Source organism: Opisthorchis viverrini, assembly GCF_000715545.1.
Source record: "Opisthorchis viverrini unplaced genomic scaffold opera_v5_129, whole genome shotgun sequence".
Taxonomy (NCBI): domain Eukaryota; kingdom Metazoa; phylum Platyhelminthes; class Trematoda; order Opisthorchiida; family Opisthorchiidae; genus Opisthorchis; species Opisthorchis viverrini.
Genome location: NW_008751783.1, coordinates 178,970 through 194,751, shown reverse-complemented (window position 1 = coordinate 194,751; position 15,782 = coordinate 178,970). Strand labels below are relative to the sequence as shown.

At 44.6% G+C, this 15,782-nt stretch overlaps 1 protein-coding gene across 1 annotated transcript in view; it reads left to right on the top strand.

Annotated features, from left to right (window-relative positions):
- Positions 1 to 15,689, top strand: part of T265_13976 (hypothetical protein) — a gene marked incomplete at both ends in the record, with an annotated part of 53,802 nt that extends 38,113 nt beyond the window's left edge. Inside the window, 2 exons of the mRNA XM_009171475.1 lie at positions 5,156 to 5,308; positions 15,519 to 15,689. Coding sequence (XP_009169739.1) covers positions 5,156 to 5,308; positions 15,519 to 15,689 — 324 coding nt within the window. The remainder of the gene's footprint in view (positions 1 to 5,155; positions 5,309 to 15,518) is intronic.
- Between the last annotated feature and the right edge of the window lie 93 nt (positions 15,690 to 15,782).

Below are 15,782 nucleotides of genomic sequence, written 5' to 3'. Positions count from 1 at the left end.
CACAGAAAATGGCAACACTAAACATGGCCTCAAGAGGTCACGTTCAGCAGCTTCTCATCCAGATGATATCTTTTGCCAAACGTCACGAGTTATTCGCCTCTTTCTGTGAGCTTCCAGGCGAGCCATGAAGCCACCAGCACACTCAAGCAAACCCCGCCGGTCGGGACATCAGACGGAATCGCACAATGCACTCGAAGAATAGGCTCACATTTCTAACTAGAGATACGCAAAATATCACTTGTGGCACAAGTACAAACTTAGCACGCAGGTGGGCGTTGAGGCCGGGATGGAGACAAAACAGTTGGGTAGATTGGCAGTCGGCGGGCTGGTCAATTCTTATATTGCATAAGCCGCAGGAAGTCACTTGTAACAGTTTGGCGGTACCCAAAACACATTCACTCATAGCGAAATCAGATAGACTGAGAGAAATAAAATAACGACGGTTTTATGACTCCGAGTCCCAGTACTTTGAGTTATCGTCTTACGCGTTGAACCGGGCCTGTGAGCAATTCGATTGTGCTGTTATCGAGTTGGATAACCACGGATTAGAGGGATCAACAGAACAACAGTACAGATGAACACTGATAAATTGGATTACGGTTGCTGAAACTGGGACTGACCAACGGAGGTGGGGGGGGTTTTGTTTGGGGACCCTGCCCCTAGCCTATGACTCAAAAGTCTGACCCACGAGGCAGTGGGAGAATGTAGGGTTTTGACCCTACCTGGCAGTGGGAGAATGTAGGGTTTTCTTTGACCCTACCTGGAGCAGACGACGGACCGATAGTTCCAATCTGAGCTAGTGTGAGAAACGGAATTAACTATTCCATCTGAGATCGGTTCGTAGCAACAGAACCAACGGACAAAGCACAAACGAAAATGTATCCAACAGCAGTTCTGCGACTGAAAATAACGACTTTTATCAAGATGTGTCACGACGGCCTCGGTCGGGAAGAAGGACGGATATAGTAACACTGGCGGGTGATATTTCTGCCCAGTTCGGACGACTAATTCCGGAAGAAGGCAGTTAGGTGATTGATTTGTAGTCGATGCTGAGCGTACGGACAATGGAGGGCGGCTTCTTCGATTGTGTGCAGATCATATCTGCTCCTGGCCAGCTCGAAATTCCAACGCAAACACACACTGAGTTACTTGGAGGCCATCTACCACAAGACAGTCGTGGACTCAGCTGGACCATATGGCTATCAGTTACCGATGGACAGCCTCAGTTAAGGATTGTCGTTCCTTCTGGGGAACGCGACTTGACTCTGCTCACGCTATCGTTCGGGCCCGCTTAGCACTTCGCTTTCCGCAAGCACTATGCGTGCCTAGAGAGAGAGAGAGAGCAGCCTTGTTCATCAACTTCGACACCCGTTTTAGTAGCTGACGCGTATCGAGCTGATCTGGCTAGAGAGTGACTGGAAAGGCACAGTCATGTGGATGACGAAGATTGCTTGGAGGATGAATGGAGGCGAGTTAATGAGGCAATGTCGTCAGCTTTCAGAATTGTTTGTCCAACCCATCGGATTCGACTCAATGAACACTGGATATCTTTGAGATCAGCAAATCTAGAGAGGCCGTACTAGCAACTAGCGACTATGGTGGCAAACACCGGATAATCAGCAGCTTGAAGAATCATCATCATCGACAGCATGACATCGGTGTTCAACACCGATGCTTCACTGCCGTACAACCATGACTTATTTGAAAGCCTCATTGTGAAGAAAAAAATAAAGGTGGATGGGGGAGGGACTAGTGCTAGCTTAACACAATCATTCCGAGGTGCCTACACCTCCAGACATTCACTCAGGCAATCTGGACAGAAACTGACAACAAGAACGCCACTGACATCGGTTGGCAGCCATATCTTGTAGTGTCTCCAACCAGGCACAGTGAGGATCACGCGGTCCCCATCCTGGAAAACGAGTAGCACCGACAGCATCCAAGCGTTTCGTGATCTCCTTCATACTCCTCTGCCAAATCAAGGGTTGGCCACCTCTCTGTTTACGCCACTCCGAATTGGACATGGAGAACAGTACTCTCTTCGGCAAACGATGGTTCGGCATGCGTAACACATGTCCCAACCAACGCAGCTTCTGGTGCTGGACACATTCTTCAATGGAAGTACCCGTTACACAACCGAAAACACGCTTTCTAAATGCCTCGTTACGGATTCGCCGACACCAACCCACACGAGCTATGGTTCTGAGACAACGATTGTCGAACACCTGAAGACGTCTCAGGTCCGCTGCTCGAATAGGCCAAGTCTCACAGCCATACAACAAAACAGCCCGTACTGTAGCTTGATACACACGTCCCCTGAGATTCAGGGATAAACCATTTTGACGCCATAGGTGTCTCAAGTTAGCAAACGCGGCCCTAGCCCTGCAGATTCGTGCATTCACCTCATCTGTCACACTGCAGAACTAACTAATACAGCTTCCAAGATACGTGAAACTCGTTTGGACGTACTTATTCTTGTCGTTGTGATAGGACGTAGTTCAACTAGCGATGATTCAGTAGAAATGATAGTGCTATGAATGTTCAGCGTGAGATGCTGTAGGATTAGCAAGCTTATCAAAGGACATCCCTCATGATTCGCTGCCACAATGACAATAGCCACTGTTGGTGTACCAACCTCATTAAATTATTTGCCTGTTCATAACAGCCAGAAGTTCTTGGGCAGTCGTCTTTGTTCCATCAAGGTCCCAAGCACGGTCCCCATTGAATTCACCAATGAACTGTGTCAGTAGGCATCCTAAGACCTTGTGATCTGTGACGCAGTATATCGTCTGCCGAATAATGAGAACTCTCTCTACCATGAAATGAGTTTGTCGAAAGCTTCACCAGAAACTTGTTACTGTTAATAAAACTCAAGCCTGGTAGCTTAAGCATTCAGTTGCACATGCCAATTTTTATCGCACACCTTCAGAGTTGAATTTTTACGGATGTTTCGGTCATCCAGTGCATTTTCGTTTCCGGATAGTGATGTGATTCCTAAAACTGCGTTCCGACCATTACTTAAAAGATAGTGTAATTAATGAGCATCGCCTTCTGTGAGTTGCCGCTGGTGACTGCCGGTTGCCATCAGTTCCGAACTGCTCTTGATGTATGGAAGTGTGATTCGTTTGCCTCGCATTTTTCCTGATTTCTTCTGAGGATTCGCCACATGAGGCTTTTTGGTTGTGTGCTTTAAAAAAATCGTCCGGGCGTTTCACTTCCCCACCCATGGACCCCGTGGTGTTACGGTGTCTCTCAATCCGTCTGAAGTGTCCGGAAGCAGCTTTGTTTTTGGCATTTCGAATGCATTGGTAGCTCCGTTATATTAATTGGCTTTTGATCAGCAGCTAATTTTTGCTGTGTTTGTTCTCCATGTGACAATCTCGTGATAAGTACACCACGACCATCAGTGTTCATTCGTTTTCCATTTTGAAGCTAATGCCGTCAAAAGCTTCTCTTAATCACTAGTAATAATAGGCTAATCTGGATAACTGTGTCAAGATGTGGACTGTTTAAACCAGCGTGTCGCGAGTACAAACACGAATGTTATCAGGAAGAACATCGACATGAAGTGATGAATTCTTGTCCGGTGAACGCGCGATTTAGTTGTCATTACAGGTTGTTAACATTCACAATCGACTATTCCCAAAGTTACGCCCTCAGGTGCCGACCGATTGCTCTGGCTTGCCATCCAGCCGAATTCTCGTAATGTACAAATTTCATAAGGTATTTCGTAGGAATTTCGGTCAGTTAAAAGAAAGTAGGAGCCACCGCGCTGCTGGTACCATATTTCGTCCAACAGAATTTGGCGAACAGTCGTACTTTCCGCCATTGTCCATTCACTTCAAATTCCCTGAACATTGCTCCGTCTGCGCGGTGCGCCCTATTTTGTCATGCGCTAGCCACTCAATATGCGTAACCATGAAACAGAGTGAAAGTTAAAGCGTTTTTTTCGATGCGTTAACAATCGTCTTCGATTACATCATTCTAATGCAGGTTGAGCTATTTGGTTCCTTTTTCACATAGGTTTTCATCGATAAATACAACCAAGTTGTGTCAGCGAATTAGCTGTCAGGTTTTAGATCACATATTTCCCTACCGTTATTGAGGGTAAGTTGTATGTATCCGTCGGCGCACGTCACATGTGCTGCACTTGCTAAGCTGTTGGTGGTGTAGGGTCTCTGTTGCTTCTCACTACCTGTTTAGTCCTCTGACTAGTGTTAAAAGTGATTATCGATCTGGCTAATTTGTTCTTTCCAACCTTTGCACGCAATACAGGCAGAAAATTGGTTGCGCCCACGTTCCTTTGGACAGAATGACGATCAGTGCAGATCGATATTTTACTCTTCAAAGTTTCAAGGTTTTAATGCAAGATACGAGTGCATTCCGACTTGACTAGCTTTTTTTTGTGTGCTCCTGAGTGTTTCCTAATTATCCTATGGGAACAAAGTTGCCACGCGCCGTGACAGCTTCTTGCTTACTAAAATTCTAGAATCTTATGCAGAATGGATGGTCAGCCCTGCTTCATAAGTCACATTACCTCTGGCAAGCAAATTTTGAGATCGCCTTTGAGCTATTTAGCCAGTTTTCTAGTGTGTGATTACTGTATCACTGTCTAATCTAATAATCATCGTTCAGCTATAGTACCCTTTTGGTGCCTAGCTCCCATGCCGATCGAAGGAAGCACGGTAGATGTGATACCGCCACATTGCCCAGTTACCCTATTCTCGCAATGGTTGTTTTGATCCTTGAACCATTAGTGTAATCTTGGACAATTTTGGCGTTGAGCGACCTCGAAAAGAACCCACCTGTTTTCCTTACCTTCAAGCTTTTTGAAAACGACCCAATTCGGTGCGATGTTTAAATTTAGAATGAATTCAATGAACCTTTTGGTTTCCGATCTCATTACCACTCCAGGTTGTCAATCGTACCAACCTCTATTAACATGTGTGATAACTATTTCGCGTCTGCGACTTAGGCAACGTTACTCATTGTTACTGATACTTTGAAAAACCAACACCACGTTTTACTTGACGTCTTTGACATTCGTTGGCTTAGGTGGCTGCTCGTAATAGAAGCTACGGCTCCTCCGAATCCCACATTCTTTCAGTCTCGCAACCATCTGTGTAATATTATTTCCTCTTGATTGAATTTTCAGGAAGAAGTGCTTCGTGACTATCATAATGGACATCTATATGGCTTGGAGAAATTCTGGGCATTTCTACATTACGGTGGCCGCCGAGTTGAAATGGATCCGCAACTTGTCAAGCTGCTGAGAAAGTACCGGACTATCTCTGATTTCCGGGTTAATGTAGGTGGTTCTCAAATCGTACACATAGTTTTTCATTACTCTCCTAAGTCAGTCTCCTCAGGAGATGAGCAGCTTGACACGATTGTTACACTATTTCTGTTTGTGTTGGACCGCTGATGGTTGCGTAGCAAATAAGATCGGTCAGATGTCATCCAAGTACACTAATCCCCCGAAGATAAGATAATACGGGCACCTTGTTCTCCCTTCTGGGAAGGGGTATTTTATGCTGGCGGTGAATACCATTGTGGCCTCTTTTGGAGGGTGCAAACTACCCTCACTGGACAGATAAATGTCAGTGCGCGGCTTTGGCAGGGAAGTTTTTTCGTCCCTTGGGGTTATTTACTGCAGACTTCCACTATATTTTCACTTGAAACCACCGTATATGTCAGCTTAGTGGTGTTTTCCGTGGACCAACTACTTTTAATATGAATTAGGTGGAAGATCAATACCCGTAGTCACCCTTTGTTTATTAAAAAACGGGCCGTCACGAAGACCTCGGACCCTGTTGTATCTCGGCGATTCGTTGGTCGATACTAGAGCGTCTACACCAGGTCGGCCACTGGATACAGGTCTGACTAACTCAGTTTCCTGTTGGGGGGTTAAACATGCATGGCAACTTGTTCTGACGATTTTCCGCTAACTATGCGGTTAGGCTTTGGGTGACAACCCTATTGGTCCTCTTGTCTAGGCCCTCGCCATATTCCAACCCGTGTACAACCATACCTTACACATTTACACATATTTTTATACCACATCGGTTTTTGTGTTATAGCGGATTCGCCCTAATTGCTGCGTAGAGCATGGTGGATAGGCGAAAAAAGCTACTATCTTTCTCTTCCGCAATAGTTTTTCTCCCCTTCCTTATCCGATCCACTCTTGAGGACTTAAAAATGTTTGCCATATGTACGTATGTTGGCGCTAGCTACAGCATCTACGGTTAGCTCTGTCGTCATGGCCCTGACAATCGGCTTATCTGGAAGCCTTAACCGCCTGTACTCTGAAACCAACTCAACAACAGAGTGCTGTTGCATGTGCGCTGGACTGTATTCTTATTGATGCGTGTCGTTTGCCCGAAACGGGAATTGAAGACCCAATTGTAGTTGTTGAGCTGGTCTCACCATCAGTTTCCGCTCGATTCTGGTTGAGCACCTCTGGTGATCCAGAAGCCGGAGCACCTGGGTCTCCTAGTTTGACCACCGAGTAGAGGGGGTGTTTGTTAGAGCGGTTGCCGGTTGGTGGTTTCCTGTCTGTGATCCGTTTAGCAACATATGTGTGAGTATTTTCCAAATGCGCTAACAATCACTGTTATCCCGCAGTATCTGTTTGCGCCCCAGCAGATAGTTTTCATTACGCTTTGGGCATCTTACGCAGTGGACTAAGAGCTCACATATTGTCGTAGTCGCCGGAGATGTGAATACGTAATTCGGCAGACTTAACGTTGTTGAGGTTCGTTTGGTTGGTCCCTTGAACTGGAATCGAGATGCACGGACAATGACGAACGCCCAGTTATACACCGACCACAGACTGTTTTTGTTCTGTACTAAACGAAGCCGCCTGGCTACATAGTGCCCCCCGCATGCGAGCCAACCTAAAAACCACATAGACCACATTGTGATTGGCTATACGTGGCGTGAGTTTCTAATTTTCGCTTGTCCATGTCCACGATCGTTCAACACTTGTGCAGCTGCGTGAACATCACACGCTGTTTTTAATCACATGCTTGTGAGCGCGCCAGTATGCATGGGGAGCCCTCCAAAATCTCCTCTACAGACAGTGGTGTCCTGCAAGGATGTGCACCTTCTTAGTTTTCGTTTAGTTTCACCATTGGTGAGGTAATGAGGAGAGCTCTAGAAAGTCTCCAAATTCCCGACCTTCAGGTCCCTCCGAGCGAATACATTGCTGAACTGAACTATGCATTTTTTTCTGATTTTCTGAAACAATAAGGGAGCACAATCGTCACTGGAAGAGCTAGTGAAAGTCGTCTAGTCCTCCAGCATTTGCTTCGCACCCATTAAGTGCAAAGTCATGTCGTAAAACAGTCTTGAGTTCAAGGAGTTACGTTGGAAATTGTGGAACATTGTGGTACCTCGGTACCTCTGTGTGTGTGTGTGTATGTGTGTGTGTGTGTGTGTGGAGGAAGAAGCCAACGCACAATTCTCAAAGGTTAGAACTGCGCCTATCAGAGCTATAATTATTCGAATATGGTACACCCATATCGTATTGGTTAGGTCTGAACACTGAGACAAGAGAAGTATTCGTGAAGTGGTGAGTCGTCTATTTTGGAAAAATTGGTTGACAGCTCCAAATTTCATTGTGCTGCTGCGTTTGGAAGCTAGAGGAAGGGAAGTTTGACATTTCGATACTCCTCGTTTGTGTGAGTGTTTACAAGGACCAAGTGTTTTTCAGCACGAGAATCCGATAATTGTATGAGTTACCTCCATTAGAACGTAGTTTCCTCACGTCATCGTGGCTCCGTGTTTACATATCCCTGGACATAACTTATTACTTCCCATAAGTGAGAAAGCAAGTACAAATAAGAGGCCATTGGCCACTAATGAGGGGAAAGTGTCTTTACTACTCCACTAATCTAGCTGGGCTCACCGAGCAACAAGCTTCAAACAGTGATGCGCTAGATGGTCGTTGGCTTGTTCGCTGAGCTGGGCAATTTGATTGCAAGCGTTTCATCACCAATCGAGATGACGTCATCAGTGCGTTATTGGGGAGCGTAGTGGTGCGTAGCGGTGAGGTAGCGGTTGTGCGTGATGCGTTACATGAATGACACGAAGTTGTGACTTTATTTTACGAACCCCGCACTTCATCCCGTTGCTTGTTTGTGTCACTTGAGGTTCATCTAGAGGATGGCGCCATTGAGCTATGTTATTTAGACGTTTCGATTCCATCATGAGATTATTGGTACCCGCCGGTCGTATTATAGTAGGGGTCCAGTGCACTAAGCTTTTGTGGCCCCCATTCTTAGTATACACGGTTCACGGGAATATTTCACGCTTTTCTCAGACAATACTCTCTGTGGTCATCCACATGTCTGGGGTAAAGGTTTCATTGCCGGTTCTGTAGACGTGTAGTGGTATACCGCGGAGTTACACTTCATTGAAACTTGTGTTGGACTGATTGTCTGATGCTATTGGTAGTCAAATGTCATAACTAGTCGTTCATCGTATTCCGGCATTCTCCTGTCACCAGTGTATCTCAGCCACTTCATTTATACAGCTTCAGTCCACTTACTAAGCAAATTTGCGACAGCCTAAACCAGTGCAAATAGTCCATAGTTCACGTTTGGTATTCCCGACATTTGCGTCCATCTTCGTGCGCATTCTTATTGTTTGAAAATGACAATGCAACTGACGTTTAAATGTGATAACCTATCCAACCTCTTAACGTGAACGACCACAAAGGACGAATAGGTATTACCCTCCAAGCACCCAGTGTTCGCACATTGTGCAGTTCCGCACAGCACAACTTTGTGTGTGTTCTGGGAGCCCACACATTTTCGTGCATAAGGAGGTCACTTCAATCACCATCTACATACCGGTCCTTCCAAATGGACTTTGCAGAAAACATAAACGATCAGTCACCAAAAGGATATGAGATTCCAGGTTGTTGTCACAAGCACAAAAACGTTTGATTCTTGGCACGACAGTTTTCTGCATGATCACCTCGGAATTCCAGTGCTGTTTCTCCTGTACCGATAAAGCATTCGATTCGTCTTTTCTTGCGGGCCATTTGGTGGTAGGCACGTGTGCTCCACGTTTCAGGAACCCGGCACGCTATGCATCTTAAGGAAGAGGAGTCTGACCTCCGAGGAAGGGTCTCTAGGGGGTTGACTGGAGTTGGTGTTTGTCCTATTCCTAAAAATAGAATGTTTTAGAGATGGACTGTTTCCTCTGCTGCTGACGAGGTATGCAGGTCGGAAACACTGATATGCTTCATACGGTCATCGTCACCTTCATTTCACACTGTGGCAAAACGTGTTGGCATGTTCTCGCTGCTGTTTTGTATGTACGGAAGGGTCGAATTCACACAGGAGATTGTTCCCTCAATATTGTTTGCATCGCGAAAGAGACCGAAACTTGCACGTTTTCGCCTCAGCATCTGGTTTTGCCGTATCTGATCAGATAGTCCATTTTTCTGTTGTAGTTCGAAGTCCCCGATGGATTTTATGGTTATCGGAAAAGGTTACCGTCAACATCGGCGTCTGTCACAACTCAGAGTGTTCCGAATCAACGATCATCAGCCCAGCGTAGCTCTGAACCAGACTCGACGAAAATGGAAACCACCTCGACGAAAACTTGAGGGTCTTACCGTGGTGATTGCTCGCTTTCTAATATCTGTGACGTCTTCCCTCCCTTATCTAGTCTATGCGAATGTCCCACCCGGTATTTCCTCATATCGATGCGCCTACTCAACTCTACAAGTACTGATGGATCCCACTGAGTCTATTCGCTTTTTCAGCTACTTTTTAGCGTATATTTTGCACAAACTATGAACACTCGTATCAACAGCCGCCTATTTCGGTCATGGGTTTTCAATTTATACATACTGGGTGTATGGTTTCTGACCACTACCACCACTCTGAAATAACATAGTTGAGGCTAATAGCAATCACTGTCTACTCTGCAGTTGTATTTTTTTCGTGTTAACCATCCTCCATGGAATTTGCATCATACTGTGAAATTTTCTGGATTCTTGGTGCTCATCTCTCTGAAATTCATTCGCTGCTACAACGCCGTCTTCGAGTGCAACTGCGCGCGCTTGTTTTCTAGCTGTAGTCATGAATAGCTATTTTCTGTATCCCTTGTTTGCGGTGCTATTATGATCACATGATTATTACTACTATTATTGTTCTTATACAAACCATCATTCTGAATCGCGCTACCGCACTGACGGTTAAATACACCATTTTGATAATAAAAAACTTGGCCATTTTGCGTTGATTCTCGTATTGGATGAGGCACCTACACGGTCTACTCGTTTATAAAGCCGAAAAGGCTTAACGAACTGTTTTCGGTAACACTGGATGGAACTTGAGTGACTGAGCCCAACTCAGTGTTGCCCATTCGGGCAACTCGCAGGAAGCTCCAGGTCTAGAGATAGCAACCGTTGAGAAGTCACGAATAGATGGACGCTGCGAGATTTTCCTTCTAAGAACCATGAGGGATTAGTAGTCTTCTCCGAGCTTAGCACTTCACCTCGTCAAATCGATATGAGAATATGACATGGTCGCATTTCCATGCTGAGCTTGGCATTTTTCGTCTAACTCGGGTACCTTAACGCTTCAGTATGATGAAGTCGCATTCGTTTGAAGCTCCTCCTTACGTCTTTTGGAAGAATATGAGGAAAAGTAACTACCGCTCAACAATTCACCACGTTAGGTTGTAAGACTTGTTCACAAATCTGTCGGATTTCGTACCTAGCCAATGGATGAAAAATCTTGCGTACTATTCAACTGCCACATATCGTTGTTTATTCGGCTGCTGAAGTAGAACACCTTGATGCTCCACCGCAGCTGAATAGCAACAGTGAATATAAACAAAGACTGTCTCCAAAATTAAATGCGGCACTTGGTTGGAGAACCTCACACTATAATCGGTTAGCACAAGGGGAAAATGAACAGGCCGCCGAGAAATACATATGAATAGCGAGCGACTCAGTAATGGCGAGACGTCCACTGGACACGGTACAGGGGTTGCGATTCACATAACGGAGACTGATGGCCAAGGCGGTGTTACAGTGAAATAGAACACAAAGCGTAGAACCTGTAAGCATATGGAGAACAGTTTTTTTTCTTAGTCGAGCTAACATGTGGTGATGCACAGTCATCAAAGGAGGCAGTCTAAATCTGATATGCGTAAATCAAGCCGATGAGAAATTTTACGTAATGTCACTCAGCCTAATTGTTGTAGCACTGCTTTGTCGGATGTTTCTTTCCTGTTGCTGAGATTGAAAGACGGGTTTTAGTTGGAGTACCCCATCTTGGGTTTCCCATTCAGAATTCCGCCCCCGCAGGGTAATGGGATAACAAAGGGCCTTGGCACCGTGTGAATGCTTATTTATGTACGCATGAACTAGTCTAACATAAAATACAGACAGATACTGCGGCATGAACTACACTTGAAACTGCAATGAGTTTTGCTGAAACTAGAAATCTGTGGAAGCCTGTCTGGCCCACGTCGGCATTAGAGGATACTGGGAGATGACACCCAGGTCCTGATCAGGTGGGAAAATAGGTCAAATTGATGAGCTTGTTGAAGCACAAATGATTATCAACATATGATGATTCTCATGTTCACAAGAAGCTGTTGTTAACGGATGGGGTTCAGAAAATTGATTGACGCTACTAATCACACAGAAGAATGTTCTGACTAATTGTTGAACCGTTCAACGGGTTTAGTTCCAACCTTGCGGAGCATCCTAAATCGTCCGTACTCTTCAGGGTATTTTTTGGCCAAATACACTCCCCGGGAAAATCTAAAGGTCGAAGTTCATTCAAAGATCCCATCGCAAATTGGTCGTGATAAGCCGCATGTTATCTAGAATGATTTGCTGAGTCATCAAAGTGTTTCTAACCTTGCTACTAAATATGAAGAAGGGATGAACTTGAGGTGAAGTAGGGGTAGGCTAGCAAAGCTAGGATGAGCAAATTGATTTAAGCCATTCATTGGATTGATGAGGTGTGTGATAAGCTGCAAAGCTGGCAGAGGCTTTTAGGATTATTATCATTCCTCATCTCAGGAGGCAATCCTGGACACTTGCTATCTACTACAGCCTGCTGGCTCGTCTGGCGTTGTAAGATGGAGAACACCGGTATATTAAGTGGGCCTTGAAGCACGCCCACAAACTTCCCCGTAGACTAACTACGTGGAAAATTCATTGGATATTCGAGGTCCAAATATGACCCTTATTCGAATTTCGTAGTGGAGCCTTTTTTGACCATCCTTTGGTGGTGTTGTTTCCCAGAATATTCCAAGCTGAATTCGACTATTTCTGCTTCTATGTAATCTGATCTGCACCTGGTGATGAAGTTTAACTGGAAATTCTGAAGATGAAATTCACCTTTGTCATTGCTTCTTTATGGAAGACATTGACCTCAAGCGCTTGAGATGCCTTTTACTCGGTGCCCCGGGTTACACATGAACCAAAATTAGAGAGGTTTCTGAAAACTTTGCTTGTTCTTGTGGGAAAAACTGTTAATTCAACGAGTGCATGATGCATATGTAGTTTAGCGGGTGGCTAATGAGGAGTCTGCAAAATGTCGGAAAGAATCCGCTTGATAAGTTCGAAACAAGCATCATAGTGCTTCCGTAATAGTTCCTAGTTGCGACGTGGGAATAATTCAAGAACCTCAATTCATGAAGCTCCCAAAAGCTAGTGAGTGATATGAGAAGACGCGCTGACTTCTCATGGCTGAACCCAAAAAAACACCATGGGTATCAATAAAACTAATCCATAGAATCAAACCAGATGGAGGACAGTGTTAACAGTTCAGTATGTGCGGACGATGACCTATGCCACACAGTTACACATGCATTCCACGTTAACTTTATTCCACTCTGTTTATTGCATCGAAAAATGATGTCTTCCGATTTTAACAAAAGTACAGACATTTGTACTGTCCGGATGCAAAAAAATATGAACTGATGTGTAGACTAGCGTCCGATGGAGTTAAGCTATTACAGCACTCTTCCGGCAGGCAAATTGTCCTGAGTTAGAGGCTCGTTCTTTTTGTCTCACTTCATGCTAGTGTGTTCGCATTCCCATTCAGACTTGTTCAAATCGCACTGGCCGACCTTAGAGTTTGCTTGTGTATTATCAAACCACGCTACTTAACAGCCACTTGTGTGATTTTGTCCTCAGATCTGAAGGATGCGGATTCAGATCCAGCACGAGCTTCTGAGACTGATCAAATTAAGGGTTCCTTAAAGAACTCACAATAAACATTACTTCGTAAATTGACTCAGTTCGAATATCAAGGTGATGAGCGTCATTGCACTCAGGCTATCAGGACTAGCCCAAGTGTGACTAAAACAGGAGATATCTGGATCCGCCTGTGGCACTGTTTAGCCTGCTCTTTGGGATGAATCAACCAGAACAACTGTACCAGGAGAAGGCGATGACTGTTCAACCGAAATTGATGTGAATATCCATTCAGCAACTGGGCACAATTACCCCAAGACGCTAACAGTTTCAATCCACGGCTGTGGCACAATCGAAGGAAACGGCATTTGGTGAACAGCTAGTTACATACAGAACACTGCAAGTCATATATTGGAATATCTGGATTAATTGCGAATGAACGGAAAGCTCTGTGAATAGCCTTATTCAACAAACAAAGTGAGATTATGAACACAGAATCAGTCATTATTTTGTTTTCTTCCCGCTGACTGAAATGTTTACTGAACGTAGTCGGAAGTGATTAGTATGTGCGAGTTAACCTGAAGAACGTTTCATGTGACGGATATGCTTCGTGTTTTTCTAATCTCATTCATCTCATTTGCTCTACAGTGGCAATTTATCGATTTTTACATCCAGCTAATGGCTACCTTCGTCTTTCACTGTTCATCCGTTGTAATGTATCTGAAATTTCGTTCGCCGGACTAATCTAATCAAGTACATCTGTTCCTCATATGTGATCCGGTCTACTGGTGTCAAAACTGACGGAGTGCCGATGTTCTTCTAGCAGAATTTCTAGGGCAGATGTGTCCCCCGGAATTCAGACGGTTACGCTGAGGGAATGGAAATATTCTGTTTTTCTGAGCTGCAACTTCGAATGCTTTCCTTACTTTCAAATTTTTTGTTGAGTATGCTTAATCCCAGGTGTTTTTATTGTTCTTTTGATGCATAAAACCGACACTGTCTGAAAGTAATTCGGTGTGGAAAGGCGACTTATTTGTTCTTTTCGTCTGTAAGTGTAGATCGAGAATTTTACTTGTATTTGTCATTTTGTACATGTCAACCACTTTGAAAATTTGTTCCAAATTCGGTCTTGGTGTAACAGAACAGAGTGGAGTTGTGTAGTACCTTTGGTTCCTCTGGAGAAGCGGTAAAACTGAGATAAATAATGATGAAACAACACCGTCTTTCGATACTGTTCGACCAAATTGGAGAATTTTCGGTGTTTTTGTTGTCATTTGCCGGGATACTTGCACGGTTAGTTTGCCTTATAAACAAGTATACGTAAACTGTGGGCTTTGATTAATTTGTTGCTTATAGTGTTATGTGCTGAAGACCAGTTCGTCTGCTCGATTCCTTCACTCACTTGAGTATTTCGATCCTGTTTTTTATAACCTAGACTTTGATCGATAGTTAGTCACCTGCTTGGTGCCGGTATGAGGTTGAACATTTCGAGTTCGCTAAGCCGGCAACGCCTTCAGGTTAAAAATTGAGGTACGGAAACCTAGTCGCGAAAATACATAGGGTTCACCCTGCACGTGACCTTCTTTAGTATATTTTCTCAATATAGTAGCTACTTTTTGGCATGGAAAGATATTGCTTTCATATAGAGGGTTTGTAATGCACACATTAATGGATTTATATTAGTTTACATGGGAAGGTGACTCATCAGTCACGATAGCTGTTAGTCAGTTACCACATGTATATTTGTTCGAACTTTTTGCTAGTATCCCTTTTTGTAGAAATGAAAAGTTGTCCTTGAAATCCTCAGTTTCACTGACCGGTGAAGTCAGAACTCGGGGGACTTATACGTGACACACTCGACTCCACATCCATTTCAAACAGATATTTGGCTAGTACGAGCACAGTTCGCAAGTTCTTTGTAAACCACCATAAGATTCACTCGTGTAACCCACTGCGTCTCGGCCAGTTCACCTGGTCCATTCTGACCCAGTATAGTCAATTGCTGAGTCCAGGATCAGTATCCAGGATGTTTGAGATTCTGTAAAATTAGAACTTGAAACAGACGGAAAAAGCCCGAAAACATATTATCGCAATCAGCATTCTAAGACATAACTGATCGAAATCCTGGGAATGCCAAACCCGTCATGAGCTGTCGAAGAGTTTGTTGCAACCGTACGAGTAATGTGTTCCATTTGGCACCTTACTATTCTTCGGACTATTGGAAAAGCATCTAAGTTCCATAAGGCTTCGTGTGAAAATAATGGCCTGCACAGCTGATGATGTCAATTTATTGACATCCATTGGCCTCGGAGGTTTACGACTGCATATGTTCCTCAAGCGCCACCGAGCTGCCGGTCCGGATGACCTTCCACCCGCACTGTTCAAAGACGGGGGTGAAGTCCTCAGTCAGCAATTGTCCGATCTGTTTGCTTGCATTTGGGAAAAGGAGTCTGTTCCAGACAACTGGGGAGAATCGGTGATAGTGCCCATTTTCAAAAAAGGGGCGCGTAGTGAGTGTGGTAACCACAGGGGGATCAGCCTGACCCCGGTTGTAACGAGACTGTTGGCGTCAATTGTGCTTCGTCGCCTTACGGTGGCTCGT